Below are 16,028 nucleotides of genomic sequence, written 5' to 3'. Positions count from 1 at the left end.
TTATTTGGGATGCTGCTCAGGTGATGATGTTTATCCTTCTCAGAGTATGTTAGGGGCACACAAAAAATGTCCATCTGTCCCTCATGGATAATTTTAATTTGATCATCCAATTGAGGTATAACTCCATTTCTTCACTGTATAATTACGGTTTCATTTTTCTTTTGCAACTGATAACTAGTCTGTGGAGAGAGGTATTTAAAGACCATCTTAGTATCCTGCTACAGAAACACTTTTGACACTAGTGAAAAAGGTGGCCACTTGTGTGCATGATTTCAGGAGTGTCAGGAAGACCCAAAACTTCTAGTTAGAAGGTAACTCTCCTTCATCTCTGATGGAGAATTGGCTGGTCATTCCAATAATTTTGTCTTTGATTAAAATGTGTATATTCCTGACCAAAAACAGAAGAGGTCTTGCTAGATGCTGGACCATGTTCTTTGTATCTATTATCATTATAGATGCTTCTCAACTTACAGTGGGGTTATACCCAATAAATGCATGAAGTTGAAATAACTAATGAATACAGTGAAGTTGAAATTATTGCAAGTCAAAAATGCATTTAATATACCTAACCTACTGTAGACATGCTCAGAAAACTTACATTAGCTTGAAATTGGGCAGAATCATTAACACATAGCATATTTTATAATAAACTGTTGAATATCTAAGGTAATATATTGAACGCTGCCCTGAACCTCAAAAAACTGCCAATTACAGTAATAATTAAGAATTGCTATTGATATTAAGCATTTGGATGGTTTAGAAAGAAATGTTTTAAATGCCCCATTCCCTTCATTTAAGTGCAAGATAGTTTCAGCTTCCTCATCAGCAAAGATGAACTAGATCTTTGCAGTCAGGTTGAGATTTTTGAAGTGGAATTTTACTGCATATATTGATCCTGTCTTTGTTTCCTCCTGTGTCTTTCTTTGTAGCATGGCACAAGCACTTAGCATTTTCACTTGAAGGGGGACCTAGCACAGTACCTAGTAAACAGTGAGTGTTCAGTGAGGGTTTGTGGAAGGGTGGGAAACAGGAAGGGAGAGAGAGGGGAAATAGTAAGAAGTGGCTTTGGAGCCTGGGCACCATGGTGCATGCCTGTAATCCCAGTGGTTCAGGAGGCTGAGACAGGAAGATGGAGTTAAAAGCCAGCCTCAGCAAAAGCAAGGCCCTAAGCAACTCAGTGAGACCCTATCTCTAAATAAAATACAAAATAGGGCTGGGGATGTGGCTCAGTGGTTGAGTGCCCCTGAGTTCAATCCCCAGTAACCCTCTCCCCTCCAACATAGAAGTGGCTTTGGTCTGCAGAACTTCAGCATCCTGCTCATTAGATGTAGAGACCCTGGATGCAGTAGCTGAAACAACCCATCATTTAAGGAATACTAAATATTGTGTTACTCTGATGACACATCTTTGTGCTTGTGTACATTGAAACTGATCTGACACTTTTCTGCAGGATTTTGAAGCTTCATGGGTTTTCTTTAAGTTTACCCATGTTTGCCCTCATTACATTATGTAGAAAAGCCATGTCCCCTTCAGGAGGGAAATTTGACTTCCAAGTCATGTGTCAATCATTCAAGCAGCGCAGTCACCCCAGCGGCCTTTAATAACCAGTTGTTTCTTCTATCAGCTATTAAATCAGGGGACCCTGAGCTGAAGTCCTACACAAGGCCCATGCCGGGACCCTGAGGGTCTTTAAGCAAGTCACTGCACTTTTCTCCAGAGTGAATTTTCTGCTCTGGCCAGACAGATTGTGTTAGCATTCTGAACACACAGAACGAGCCAGGTCCAGCCTACCTTGGCAACTATTTGGGCCTGCTCCCTAAAATGTTCTTCAACTTTCAGTCCTAAAGATTTTTTTTTTAAAGGAACATACCTGTGTCCAGGATTTTAGAGGTACCAGAAAGGCACAAAAGTTTTAGGAAAAAAGATAGCTGTACTTCATCTATATTCAAACTATAATGTTTTCTGGTATTTTAATATGTTTTTCTTCTTTGGTTGAATCGAGAAGTTATATTTGGTGTAACCTAATTTTATTCCCTGTCTTCCTGGGGCAACTCTCTGTCCTTGACAAACATACCCCCATAAGTTTAAAAAAAGAAGTGGGGATAGCTGGCTCTGGTAGATAAAGGACATCATGAGAAGAAGGAAAAGAAAAGAAAGTGGTGAATTCTCAAGGTGGTGACGGTCATGCAGAACTTAAATGTGACCCTCATGTGTGATTTGGTGGTTTTTACACCACTCTTCCTTCTCATTCAGGAAGAAAGCAGCATCCTGCAGATAGATTGCATTGATTTAACAACATTTGTTGAGTACCCAGCTGGGGTCAGCTTGTTTTGGGGGAGGAGACTGGAATGTGGAAGACAGGAAGTTGCCCTCAGTTTTGAAGAGTTTTAAAAATTGCAAAGGGAGAAGATTTAGATATTGAAAAAATTCAAAGTAGAACGTGAGATAGTCTGCCATCCTGAGAGTGTTTTTTTATGTTCTGTGAGACTGGGGAAGGGACCAGGAGATTAAGGCCAGGGAAGTGAACTGCACCTTTTGGACTGTTTTGAAACTGCACCTGTAGCCAGGAGACTGTGCTTTGTGTCAGTCGGTAGGGCTATGTTGAATTCAGTGCCAAGTGTGAATTGAATGGAACAGGGAGGCCAAGATTATGGAGTACTTTGCGTTTGGTGACCTGACCTTGAACATATTTAGAAGATCTACATCAAGTTTGGGTAGTACTGTCCTCCATTCAGGAAGAAATGTAAATCGCCTGTTCATGCATAAATCATATTGAATGGGGTAGGTACTGAGAGGGACAACAGGAACAATTAAAGGAAGGAGTTGCTTATAGGAAGATAAAATGATCAAATTTAAAGTCACTTATTAGCAGTTCAAATAAAGCTTATCGATTGGATAAGTACATTATTGACCTTTTATTCTAAAAATATTTTTCCTTGGGTTTATGTCAAAAGTTGGGAATATTTTTAAATAGTACTCTTCAACATGATTAGGGATGGGCATCTTAAATTTAATTTGTTGTCATATATAAAGATGTTTATGTTAGCACCAAATTTTTTTATTAGGTTGTACCAGTGGGGTCTGGATCATCATATAAAGAAGGCAGATCTGGGAAAATAATAAGCTAGAGTGTCCCCTTTGTGGCATCCTGGTCTCTATGTGTCCCTTTCTAGGATTCCATCCTTAGCTACTGTTTCTTTCCTTCCATGCTGTCTACCTGTGGAGCATCTGGCCACCCTTAGGCATCCCATAAATCATAATGCCCCAAGTCCCTCACCCTACTTCTAGCATTCAGCTTTCACCTCCCTGCTATAAGCATGCCATTCTCTGATGGCTACATAGAATAACTTTCTCAAACTGCTCCTTCATTCTCAGTGATGGAAACCACAGCCAATTGTAAATCCCATACACTGCACCAGTGGTTGCCAAGGCAAACTGATATTGAACTTCCTACAAGAGTTTTGCCCAGGTAATTTGGGGTCCAGGCATGCGTAATTATTAAAAGCTCCCAATGAGATTTTACATAATTTTGAACTATTGCCTTGGACCAACCATTTCTAAAAACCCACAGTTAAAATGGGGGTGGTTACCTGGATAGGTGGATAACCAACCTACCAAGGGAAGCCAATGTCCACAGACACTTGGGAATAAGCTCTTTATGCTGGAAAAGCCATATCTTAAATTACGGATACTTCACATGTATCACAGCTATGAATACAGATGCATAGTTTTAGAAAATGTAAGTATGACCTCCTTAGCTCTTTAATATACCAGTTAATTCACTGCATATTTATTGTGTGCTTCTGTGCCAGGAATAGGATGAAAATAAGGCACAGTTCTTGCCTTGTCAGTTTTACAGTCTAATGGAACATACTATGCATTTTTTTCCCTCTTCCTTAAGGTGCAACATGATCTAACATTACAGAGTAATGGGAGCCAGTATTCTCCAAATGAGGTAAGTTTTCTGCAGATCAGTGGAAGCCGAGGTGTTCCATGAAGACTGCATTGGAATACCTGTTTCAGAAACATGATCTGACACTGCGGTTACTGATTTAACTCTGTTTCTGGGAGACACTCATTAGCTCTCACTCATTCTCAATAGCAATGATTGCCTTATTTGGGCCTCTTCATAATTCAAGATTAATTTTTATGAGATACTTTGTAAACCAAATATGGGAACATCTTTGTAGAAAACAATGAAAATCGCTCAAAAAGGCATCATTTAGAAAGTCTGGTCCTCCCGTGGTGATTCAGCGCATGGTGCCTTGATCTGCTTCGTGTTATCTGTTTTTCTATCTCGTTGTGCCAGGAGAGTCTTCCTTAGCTGTGCCCTCCTTGGGGTGTAGGAGTATACTCACGCATGCACACCCACAACTGTGTTGGAGGAGAAAATGCATTGACAGTTTCACCTGATTATAAAATATATTTATAATGAACAAATAAAAAAAATGGGTCATGTAGCAACATTCTATTGATAATGTCACTTAAATCATTTGATTTTTCAGCTAGTACTTGATATCCCAGTAGCAAATGCAGACAGGAGGTGGTTTTGTAATAATCCTTGATCATAGAAAAGCCATCCATAGTTCTACTTCAATTTTTTCCCTCATTTTCTTTCCTTCTGACCCCACAGATGAGAGAGGACTCTGCCTCTGGCTCTCCTACCACAAACAGCACAGCACCATTTGGCCTGAAGCCTCGATCAGGTAAATTAAAACCTCAGTCCCTTCTTAGACTAAATAACTCTGTGGTTTCCCTCTAGCCTTTTAAAGTTTATGTGATTATAATGTGAATGTCATCCATTCTGGGGAGTGGGGATTGTGGCATCAGAACCTTGCTTCACTTTGGGAAGGTCAGAGACTGGGGTCATGGTTTTTAATAAATCAGCTATTAAGCTCCTGCTAAGGGCAGTGGTGGCAACATTGAAGCGGGGAAGAAATTTCTGTTGAACTTTTTTTGCCCAAGGAAGATAAAATAAGACCTTTCCCCAGGGGTTCCCTGGTGCTCTGTTGAGTTCCAGAGCAGCCTCTGGTTGAGAAACTCCTTTCTGAGATGCCCTTTGTTGCTTTCTGAGCCTGGGAAGGTTTATATATTTACTCATGTGACAGGCTTGCCTGAGTGATCAGGAGTCAGGGAAAAAAAAAAAAATCTTTCGGAAAGCATTCTGCTCTTTGACCTATTTTATTTTGTTATTTGTACGTTCACAAAAGCAAATTATAGCGATATGCCAAATAACTATTGATTTTAAAAAAGGTTTCTAAACAGAAAAATACATTTTTTTCTGATTTTTTAAAAATTCATTTCAAGCTGTGGTGCTGCTATCTTCCTTTTTTCAAGCCTTTCTTTGTTTGTTGATTGATTGATTGATTTTTGATTCTTTTTATATTTAGAACACTCATTACTTATGCTTTTAAGCAAGTGCTAGTAAAGGACTCCGATATTTTTAAGCAAAAGCTGGTAAAGAACTCTTGTGTTCTTGCATTTCCCACTAAAGCCTTTTCCAACAGTAGAGGTTATGCATCTGTCTAGCTTGAAAAAGAACAAACAAAGATGATTCATTAATAAAGGAAATGTTTTTGTTCTTGGAGCAAGTTGATTGATGGGCAACATTTGGCCAGGTGCAATGATTTCCTGGCAATTTAAAAGGGCTTTAAGAAAAAAAAAGCCCATTTAGGAAAATGCTCGAATGTGGCAAGAGTCAGTGGGTATTTGATTATTTTTGTTTTTGTTGTGGTGCTGGTGATGGAACCCAGACCCTTGTGCATGCTAGGCCATCTTTGTACCACTGAGCTACACCTGACCCTCATGGGTGTTTTGTGAGGAGTCCAATGGCCACCCCCATCACGTGTAGAACTAAGCATAGGTGACTAGCTATAGACTGTGCTTCCACTTCCATGTTCTCAGGTGGGTTCTGGGAGGTGTGGGGGTGAGTCCGGACACACCTCCCCTGTGTAAAGATTATTAGGAGATCTGTCTCCACACACTGAGGACCTCATATTGGGTTGTGGACTCAGTTTACACAATTTTAACTTATTTCGTAGTCAGGCAAACCAAAACCTGCATAGATGTCCAAAGAGCCATATTCTGTTGATTGTGTCGTCTTGCAATTTAGCTGTAAACTTGTTTCAGTGACTTTTTTTTATTCCTCCTGCAGAGTCCCACCTAACTTACTGTAGTTACGGGTTACATAATGATTGTATTGTAAAGCATTTCAGATTCTTTGCAGTGGTGAAAAATAAATGAAGTATTTATTTTGAATAGCAGAAAAGAAAGATCATTTCCTCTCCAGGCTTCCAACCTTGGAAAGCTTGACGAGCCAGTGTGGAAATTGTTCTAGTTGTTGAAAGCTTTGTGGAGTTTGGTTGCTGTAAATAATTGTTGATTTACCTTCAGGGACATCAAGTGACATATTGGAACTTTATAAAACTGGCAGTATGTATTGAGATTTTAAAATTTTATATAGTAATTTTTAAACATTACAGTATGCATTTTTCATACTGTATGCAGTAATAATAATTGAAGTAGTAATAATTGGAGATCATATGATTGCAAGAGATAGGAACTATTTTCGATTGAGTGACTTTTGAAAGCTTTTTATTTTGTAATTCATTATGTGGATTTGTGTGATTTCTGTGGTATAAATAAAAACAAACTGCTCAAGTGAAGAAGTTGGAATAAGAATAATGACTGTTAAAATAAATTGATTTTTCTTCAAAAGAAACATTTTTTTTCTCTTCTGTTTTCCTCTCAAAGGAAGATAGTGCACATACCCCAAAATTTATTCCTAGAACTATGCCCATTAATTTTACTAGCCCTACTTTATGATTGAATAAAAATTATGTGGATACTTCCTAAATAAATATATCCTAAATAAGTAAATCCATTACTGTATGGATATTTATTGCAAAAACATCATTGTTGTTATATCATAATATGATGACGTGTTATCATTTCATAAATGACCAACTCAGAAGTTCTCGAAACAATAATTGGCATCTGTTTGTTTGTGTATTGTTAAATAGATTCTATTGGTATCCAAAATTGGTTTGTTGTTGTTATTTTTTACTGGCCAATATTGAAAACTGTATTGAGAGGTATGTCAAGAGGAAGAAATGGGTAGATTCAGCTTTCAGCAAAGTCTTCTAGTAAACTCACAGATGTCTTAGAAGGAAATTCTATATTGCCTTGGGAACAAATTCCACTCATAGTAAATAGTGATTCTATAATAATTTTATTTCTGATAGATATATTTTTTATATTAAGTTTTGTCCCATTTGGCCAAATTTTTGTGTGTGAATCATGTAATTAGTTTGCTATGATTGTGATTGTTAGTTGTTTAGAGAGCCTTGAGAAAGGTATCTAGTAGGACATTTGCTTATTAATTTGCATAACTTCCTGGTGCTCTTCCTTTCTCCTGTAACAACCCATTAGTACTCTAAGTCTGCGGGCTTGCGGAACTGTTAAATTAGCAATATTAACTGCATGCAAAGTGTATGACCGATGAGTACTAACACTCAGTTTTTATCATTCTTTTTATTCCATGCGCCATCTTTCATTCTCCTCCTATATTGTACATTTGCAAATAAAACCCATGTAAATGAAATCCACTTCATTTCCATACGAAACCTTATGCCATTCGTGAAACGCTGCGGCCCCTTTGGTTTTGCCTGGTCCTTGTGCAACTACACGCGGCCTGGCTCTCGCCCTCCTGCAGACCCAGCCCTCATTCTCCCTCCTATCTCCTTCAACAAACTTACACAGGCACAAACATGGGACAACTCTAGCTACAGTGTTCCTTCTGAAGGAGACAGTGACAATGGTAGGTGGCTTTGTACCTCTTCTTCAATGTTCTCGTGAATAAGTCAGTGAATATAGTGAACCTCCCTTTATGGGAGGCTGGAGAGAGGGTTGCATTCACCTGCATGCTTGATGCAAGGAATCCCAAGCCAGCCAGGGAGGTGAGGTCCAGAAAAGTGCATGCGAATTGGGAATTGTTTTCCAGCAGTTGGTCCAACTGCGGTCTAATTATATTACGTATCCTGAATTTGGGGAGGATTTTAAAGTACTTTCTTTTCCACCTATTCTGCTTGGGGTTTGGGGTTTGTTTGCAAAGATTTGGGGTTTGCACATTTGTGTTATCTCTGCTCACTCCTGCACCTAATGCTTAGAATTTGACCTTTTATATCTATGCTTACCACATGTGTTTTTAAGGTAATAAAAATGCACCATGGCTAATCCTAGAGCGTTGCACTGGAAACAATGTTAATGTTGAGAAATTTCTAAAAATGAACAGAAATCACTTGCCTTCTTGAGTATTTAATTTGAATTATATTCAAGAATAGGAAGTTGGTCTGGGAATCATGCATGCGTATCAATAGAATACTGAGGCCATCAGGATTAATGTGACTATCTTAATTTTGTGCCATTAAATCATCTAGGAGAGAGAAATAAAATACATATAAGCATTTAGATCTGCAGACCACATCGGTCTGAATCTCCATTCTAGTCTAATATTAGTTCAGATCTTATGCGTTTCATTTCAAAATACAAAGTGATAGAAGGAATGTTAAGTGAAATAGCATGATTTCTAGCGAAGCAAGTGAGATGTGAGATCTGATCACTCTGCAAACCCAATGGGGGATATATATTCTGATAGTTCATATTTTTTAATGTAAGTATGTTATATGTAACACATGGAAAATATGTATTTAAAACACTGTGATTTCTGGTTAAGATTCAAAAATGCTTTTACAACTTCCTTATGTAGAAGGAGAGTGTACACTCTGGCAGTTTAGTTATAAAAGGAATATTAACATTTCATAGATGTCAAAAATTGTTAACTGAAAATGAGCGTGATTTTAAAAATCATGAAATAAAAAGTCCATCCTGATTTAAATTCTGGAAGTTGATGATTACTGAATGGAAAATTTCTAGATAAGCTTTCCTTTACTTAAAAATAATAATAAAAAAAACCAGAAGGGAGGCATTTTTGTTTTTCAGAAAGCATGGCTATTTATGGGTATGATGTTGTTTCAAAGAAATAAAGTCTAGTATGTAAGATTGATGTGTGATTTGGTATTTCCTTAGGAATGGTATCTGAAACCAAAAGACTTTATTTTTTAAAGCTGAGAAATAATTAGGAATTTACGTAGCAGTAGAACTTCTGTCCTCACAGATGAAATACCTAAAATCAGAGAGGCAAGATGAATTGTATGATCCACACTGTTAGGTAGAGGTGCCAGTATGGCCACACCCAGAGCCCCTAATTCTTTTTCTTTGGCAGGGGGCTACCAGGAACTGAACTCAGGGGCACTCTACCACTGAGCCACATCCCCAGCCCTATTTTGTATTTTATTTAGAGACAGGGTCTCATTGAGTTGCTTAGTGCCTCGCTTTTTCACTGAGGCTGACTTTGAACTTGCCTGCTGCCTCAGCCTTTTAAGCTGCTGGGATCACAGGTGTGAGCTACGGCTCCCAGCTCAGAGCCCCTGATTCTTGAAAGCCTCCTCTCAGGCAAGTCTCCATTCATTCTGTAGATGTTTATTGAGGTACTAAGCCAAGCTGTCTTCTTTTTATTAAAAGTTTTGAGATTTCCATAGTAAATAGTCATTGTGAAAATCTTTCTCACAACAATCAAAATAACCTTGCATTCATTATTTGGTATTTTTACTCTGAGTGCAAATTCCAGGGATTTGTGTGTTCCTGTCCTACTGTACCACAATAATAATGAAACGATCGTGTTCAGCGTTCATCTGACTCCATCAATTATGTCAGATGTTTGGGGGTTGCCATCTTTATTTGTAATTGGTCTCTAATATGACCCAGGCAAGAGATGTGAAAGATTCTTTGCAGAATTACTTGTGCAGGTTTCCAGATCTGATCTTTCACATACATCTTCGTTCTCTTTTCGCTCCACTTGGCCTTGTGATTCGAATGTGTTTCAAATTAAAGAAGCTGCACTGTGACACCAGTAGATGAGCTACTGCTGCAGGAGGAATAGTTTTTACATTGTTCTTGACACTTCCTCTAAAGTAGAATATTCTATTCAGCAGCCTTCTCTTGGCATTTCAGAGCTGATTATCACGTCACTTGTGTCCTCATAGTCTCCCTGTAGTAAGCTATCTTAGCCATTGTCAATAAGTGACATCTTATTGCCAACTCATCCTAACATAATATAACCTTTAGTTATTAATTTGGGCAAACTTGGAGTTTCTATACCTGTTCACTGCCTTGCTTTATATAAAAATTCCTCCTTTATTTAAATTCTTGCCAATATTTCACTCCAAATGGATTTCATTTTAAATTCACCATTTTCTCTTCATATATTCTTCATAGAGAATTTTTTAAAATGAAGATGCCTGGAGTTTGAAGTCCCATAACCCCCAAAATTCTGCCTCCTAAGGGATAATGAAGAAAGTAGGTCTACCCACCCCTGGCTCTAGATGGGCAGCTGTATCTCAATTTGTCCTTAACCTGAAAACATACTTCTTGCTCTTTTGCCCTCTTAGGACTCCATCTTTCTTTCCCTCCTTCACTTTGTAAAGTTTTAAACTTCTTTTGAAATACTCTTGCTTTTTCATGTGCAACGAATTGATGGGTACTAATTTATACTCATTTAAAATTGATCTTTTAAGTGATCACCTGGGAATGAATGAGCAGACAATTCCCTTGAGGGCCAGTTAGCAGACATTCTCCAAATTTTTTTTATGGTCATCTTGCACTAAGATATTATTCTCTCCATTCCAGAAATGAGGAAAGAGGATGCAAAGTTTTCCCACAGTTCTCAACTCTGTCTTCATATAAGAATTGCTTTGGTCCCAGACTCAGATGCTAATTTACTTGGTGTAGTGTTGAATCTAATCTCTCTTTAAAACAAACAAACAACAACAACAAAAAACTCTGATTTTTTTTTAACCGGTTTTTCTGTGATATTTGATACAAGTAAGTTTGAAATGGCCAAAACCATGAAGAGGACATTTGAGCATTTCAAGGGCAAAGAATATGTCTAATTCACTTTGAGTACAAGAAGGAAATGAATGAATGAGCTGGTCAAATTTCTAACTCAGAGTAGCCTAAATCTAAAGCTCATGACATTGTCAAAGTCGATGTATTGCTGCCCTTGAACTTGTATACCTTAGACATTCCTCTAGTCCAGGTTCTTAACTTCCAAAGAGAAGGTCAGAGCTAAATTTCAAAACCTCATACTTCTGTGAAGAAGAAGTCTCCTCTTGTTAGGTTTAGGTAATAAGGGTTAAAAACACGGACTAATAATTTTTGTACAAAAAGTACATTTCATGCAATAATTAAATGATAAAAGTGCAAGCTTTAGAGCAGTGAGCCTTCTTTCTTTGCTTAACTGAAAGATATTCTCACAACAATTAAAGAAATGGTTTCTTATGCACATCCTGAGTGCCTACTATATGCTAGGCATGATGCTCATGATGGATAGCTCCAGAAAGCTCTCACAGAACTTTTAGAGTGCGTTAGGATTTAGACCTGGAAACTTGAGTTTAGGATATTTTTCAAAAGAGGAAAATTCAGGTGACTGATTATCAGAACAAGATAATTTCTGGCAAAGATGGTCTTCAAATAGGCTGATCTTGGAATGAGGGGGTTTTTGAAACACTTGTTTCATTTATTTGTTTAACAAACATTGCTGCTCAACTCACTATCTTGGGGGTCTGGTTGAAGGGTACAAATTGGAAACAAACATATGCTCTTATATTGTAAAAATGGAGAGAAATACATTTATTCTGTTATGCAGAAAGTGATGAATGCCATGAAAGAGATCCAGAGAAAGAATTTTATATGTTCATAAGAGACAGCAATTTAATCTCAACCTAGGGATGAAGATAGCGGAGAGTGAAGGAAAAGTAGAGAAAAACTAGTGAATGGATTTGATACTCTTCATAAGGACACTCATCATTTCCTCCAGGTCCATGCTTAGAAATTTATTTCTTCTGCTAAATAAATTACATATATGAACTGATCTTCTTTTTCATGTTTTAAATGTTATCAGTTTGACGTATAATAATTAAACAGTTAAGAAGAACTCATTTTCCCCCCATTGATTGCTTATTTTTTTTCTTACTTATGTTTAAACAGTCATGGTGGCTGTTTGATTTGGTGTAAAAAGCAGGTGCAAATATGGGGCTTTTTTGGGGGTGGGTACCAGGGATTGAACCCAGGGGCACTTACCAATGAACCACATCCTCAGTCCTTTTTATTTTTTATTTTGAGACAGAGTTTCACTAAGTTGTTGAGGCCTTGCTAAGTTGCTGAGGCTGGCTTAAACTTACGATCCTCCTGCTTTAGCCTCCTAAGCCACTGATTACAGGTGTGTGCCATCATGCCCAACTTGGGGCTACTTTTTAACATTGTCTGGTAATCTCAAGTTAAATTTAGTGATATAGAATTAACCAAAACCAGAATAATTATTACACAGATCAATGTCCTGAAGTCTTGACCCAGACTGGTCATTGGCTGTATTACTTAAATAGTACTTGAAAGAGGGGTGTGTGTGGGGGGGGAGAAGTACCATAAAGAATATAATTAGAGGAGCTGGGGTTGTGGCTCAGCAGTAGAGCACTCATCTAGCATGTGCAGGGTTCAATCCTCAGCACTACATAAAAATAAATAAATAAACAGACAGACAAACAAATAAATAAATAAAAGGTGTTGTGTCCAACTATAACTTATATATAATTAGAACCATCTTAATGCTTCCAGTAAAATAATTCTGTCAGCTAACAAAAGAAACTGGCAGATTTATTATGAGCCTAAAGAGTTTGCTTTAAAATCTCACATATTCCATGGTAATCAATACACTTAGAAAACCAACAGTAGTAGTGTACTCATGATTTCCAATAAGTTTATGCTTATTCAAAGTGTTTGTTTTCAAAACTACCGTTGAAATGTTTTTCTTTTTCATTTCAATTGCTGAACCTTCATAGAGCAAACACCCAAGTGTGCTTGTCGTGCTTTTAAGATACACAAGAATTTAAAATGAAAAGTAAGGCCAGGAAGTTAAAACCCAGATACTGCATTGTCCTGATCTCACAGAGGGCTCCAGTAAGGCAGAGATGTTTGAATTGTGCGCTGCTAAACCAAAGCTCACGGTTCATTTAACTTCCTGATAGTTTCATATTCATAATGAAATCTGCCAGTAAAAACATATTGAAAATATTAAGCATGCTGTATTAGATAAGATTACCCCAGAGAAAAGGCAAAGGAAAATGAAACCTCCAAAGAAAACATGACATTGTTTAAATGGTGTTATGGAGCCCCTTGCTGGCATATGTGAGTATTACCCAACTCTACCCACAGGGCTTCCCCTTTTTTTTTTCTTTTTTCCTCACTAGGAATTGGACCCAAAGCCTCCCTCATTCACACCTTAGGCCTGCACTCTAAGGTGCAGCTATAGCCTCAGCCTGCATTCCTAGACTTTTTCCTTAAATTTGGTTGACTTCTTCTCAACCAGATGGACATGTGGATTATATCTAGATTTTACATTTTAATATATTTATCTTTCAGTGGCTATACTTGAGTGGATAGGGTTTTTTTTCCTGTCACTTGATTTGGTAGATAGGCAAGCTTAATGCATTCTCCACTTTTCTTCATGCTTCTGAATTTCTCAGCCTTTCCCTCATTCCCCCTTGCTCTGTGAATTTTTCCTTCCTGCCTGCCTGGTTACTCTGTCCTTCTTTTTCTGGTCTTAGCTTTATTTTTTTAGCAATTAGTCTCACTTCCTGTGGGCTTTGGCTTTTGTGGGACTTGGTGACAGCCCTCTGTGACATGCCTTTAACTGTCTTTGCCTGTGACTTCCTTGGGTGGCTTCCAGCAGAGGTCCAGGCCACAGGCTGACTCCTCCTTGTGGTTCCAAAAGGGGGAAGGCCTCATGCTTGTGAGATCATCCTCTTTTCCTAACTGTGAGTCAAGGATTTAAGATGTGTCAACTTTCTAACATTCCCTAGAGCATCAGAATACAGATTCAGATATTGTAGAACTGATTTAGAAAAAAAAAATCCAAAATTAAGATGAAAATGATGTAGTTGGGTGAGCTCAGGATATTTAATTAATGGAGTTGAACTCAGGACCTTTCATTCAATGTATTATATCTGTAGTTTTTTAAAAACCTAATACATTGAAATAATATTTAAAATGGCCATAGGAGCACATATCTGCAGTCTCAGATGTTTAGGAGGAAGATCTCTGGAGCCCAGGAGTTTGAGGACAACACAGCAAGACCCCACCCATCTCCAAAAAGAAAAAAAAAAAATAAAGAAAGAAGCAAAATTAAAGTGGCCTGTAGAAAATGTTTGTCAGTATAGGATAAAAGTTGCATACTCTTCTTATTTGGCTTTATTTAAATTCTAGTGATTGATCCACTGAGCAATTGCAGTGTGCCAGTGCAACCTTCTACATATTGATTTCTTCTGTTGATTTCTAACATGGAAATTCTCTGCCCAAAATTTCCTAGAGGATTCTTTTCTACTGTCCTAGTCTGAGAATCTACGGGACAGGAAGAGCCAAGCTCTCAACAGATTGCTCCCTCTGTGTACAAGGAAAGTTGACAGCCTAGAATTAACATCTTTAGGAAGGAAAAGTTTAAATATAAGTCTTCTTGTAGGCTTTGTATTATTCAAAATTAATTAAAACATTGTTATAATTATTCTTCCGCATACAGAATATTTTTTACCTTCTTGATTGATCTATAAAAGATGTCATTTTTTTAAAAGTTCATTTAGGGCTTGTGTTTTGGTTATTGTTTTACAGTGCTGGGAATGGAGCCCTGGGCTTCGAGCATGCTAGGCAAGCCCTCGGTCACTGAGCTGCACCCCAGCCCAAGAGACTATATATCTACTTAATTCCTTCCAGAGGAAATTCCTTATTGGTTATTATTCTTGGAGGTTGTAATTTTAAGGATCTAGGCCAATGGTGATCTCTTAAGCTGCCTCTAATCCCACTGGCCTTTCCAAAAGTGGTCTGTGCTCATCTCCAAAGAGCTGGCTTTTTGGATACCGGTCTGCGACATGATAGAAGGCAGAAGTTTTCCACTCCACACTCAAATACGTAATTCTGTGTGTCATCACTTCTTTCTTAACCCAAGCTTTTGAAAATATTATGTCAAGAAAAACATTAGCCTACATTAATTTTTAGCATGTAAAGCAATTCTAGAGTCTTCTTATTTGAGATAAGTTATTTGAATTTAATGAAAGCATTTTGAGTGTAAATTAAAAGTTAGAATGAAGACAGTAGAAAAATGAGAGACAACATCTGTCTGAGAAGTGGCCTGGAATGGTCTCTACAGCCCAAACCCTTCCCTGGATCCAGTTTACATCACCAAATGCCATAGCTTCTTAGTTCACTCAACTCTGAGTAATTTAACATATAATCTCCTTTCGATTGTTTGAATCAGGCTTTCCCCTGTAAACTTGGAATTTACTTCTGTGCATGGAAAATTAGTTATTTGGGATGAGTAAAGAAATTATATATATATATATATATATATATATATATATATACACACACACACATACATACACATATATATACATATATATATGTATGTATATATATACATACATATATATATATACACATATATATACATATATATGTGTGTGTGTGTATATATATATATATATATATATATATATATACACACACATACATATATATATTTTGCAACCTGAGCAAGAAAGTGCCTAACAATCTTTTCCCTTTCTGTTGTAGTGTTTCTAAGACCTCAGAGAAATTTGGAATCTATAGACCCACAGTTTACAATTCGGAGGAAAATGGAACAGATGAGAGAAGAGAAAGAGCTGGTGGAGCAACTCCGTGAGGTACCCAAGAAATATTGTATAACTAAATAATAATTTTCAGAACCCAAGCCACATTTTATATATTCAAAAAGTAGTTGTGATCTCCCCTACAGGGGTTTCCTTTATACATACGTATAAATGTAGCATTGTTTTAATTATGGTATACTTTAAAATAACACACCATTGTTTGTTTGCTTAACGATA

General features: G+C 37.4%; 1 protein-coding gene across 3 annotated transcripts in view; it reads left to right on the top strand.

Moving 5' to 3' along the window:
• Window positions 1–16,028, top strand: part of Lrch1 (leucine rich repeats and calponin homology domain containing 1) — a 186,984-nt gene that overhangs the window by 145,999 nt on the left and 24,957 nt on the right. For 2 of the 3 annotated variants that reach the window (XM_046454073.2, XM_046454072.2), the window contains 3 exons: window positions 3,902–3,955; window positions 4,634–4,706; window positions 15,736–15,845. In XM_046454073.2, the coding sequence (XP_046310029.1) occupies window positions 3,902–3,955; window positions 4,634–4,706; window positions 15,736–15,845 (237 nt within the window). Of the gene's footprint in view, window positions 1–3,901; window positions 3,956–4,633; window positions 4,707–7,714; window positions 7,820–15,735; window positions 15,846–16,028 lie in introns of all 3 variants that reach the window. The other variant, XM_058582577.1, reaches the window with a different exon arrangement.

This window comes from Marmota monax, unplaced genomic scaffold, assembly GCF_021218885.2.
Source record: "Marmota monax isolate L192 unplaced genomic scaffold, Marmota_monax_Labrador192_F-V1.1 WCK01_AAM20220418_F8-fsc00011, whole genome shotgun sequence".
Lineage (NCBI taxonomy): Eukaryota > Metazoa > Chordata > Mammalia > Rodentia > Sciuridae > Marmota > Marmota monax.
Note: the sequence above shows the minus strand (reverse complement) of the source record. Positions and strands in the feature narration are given on the sequence as shown.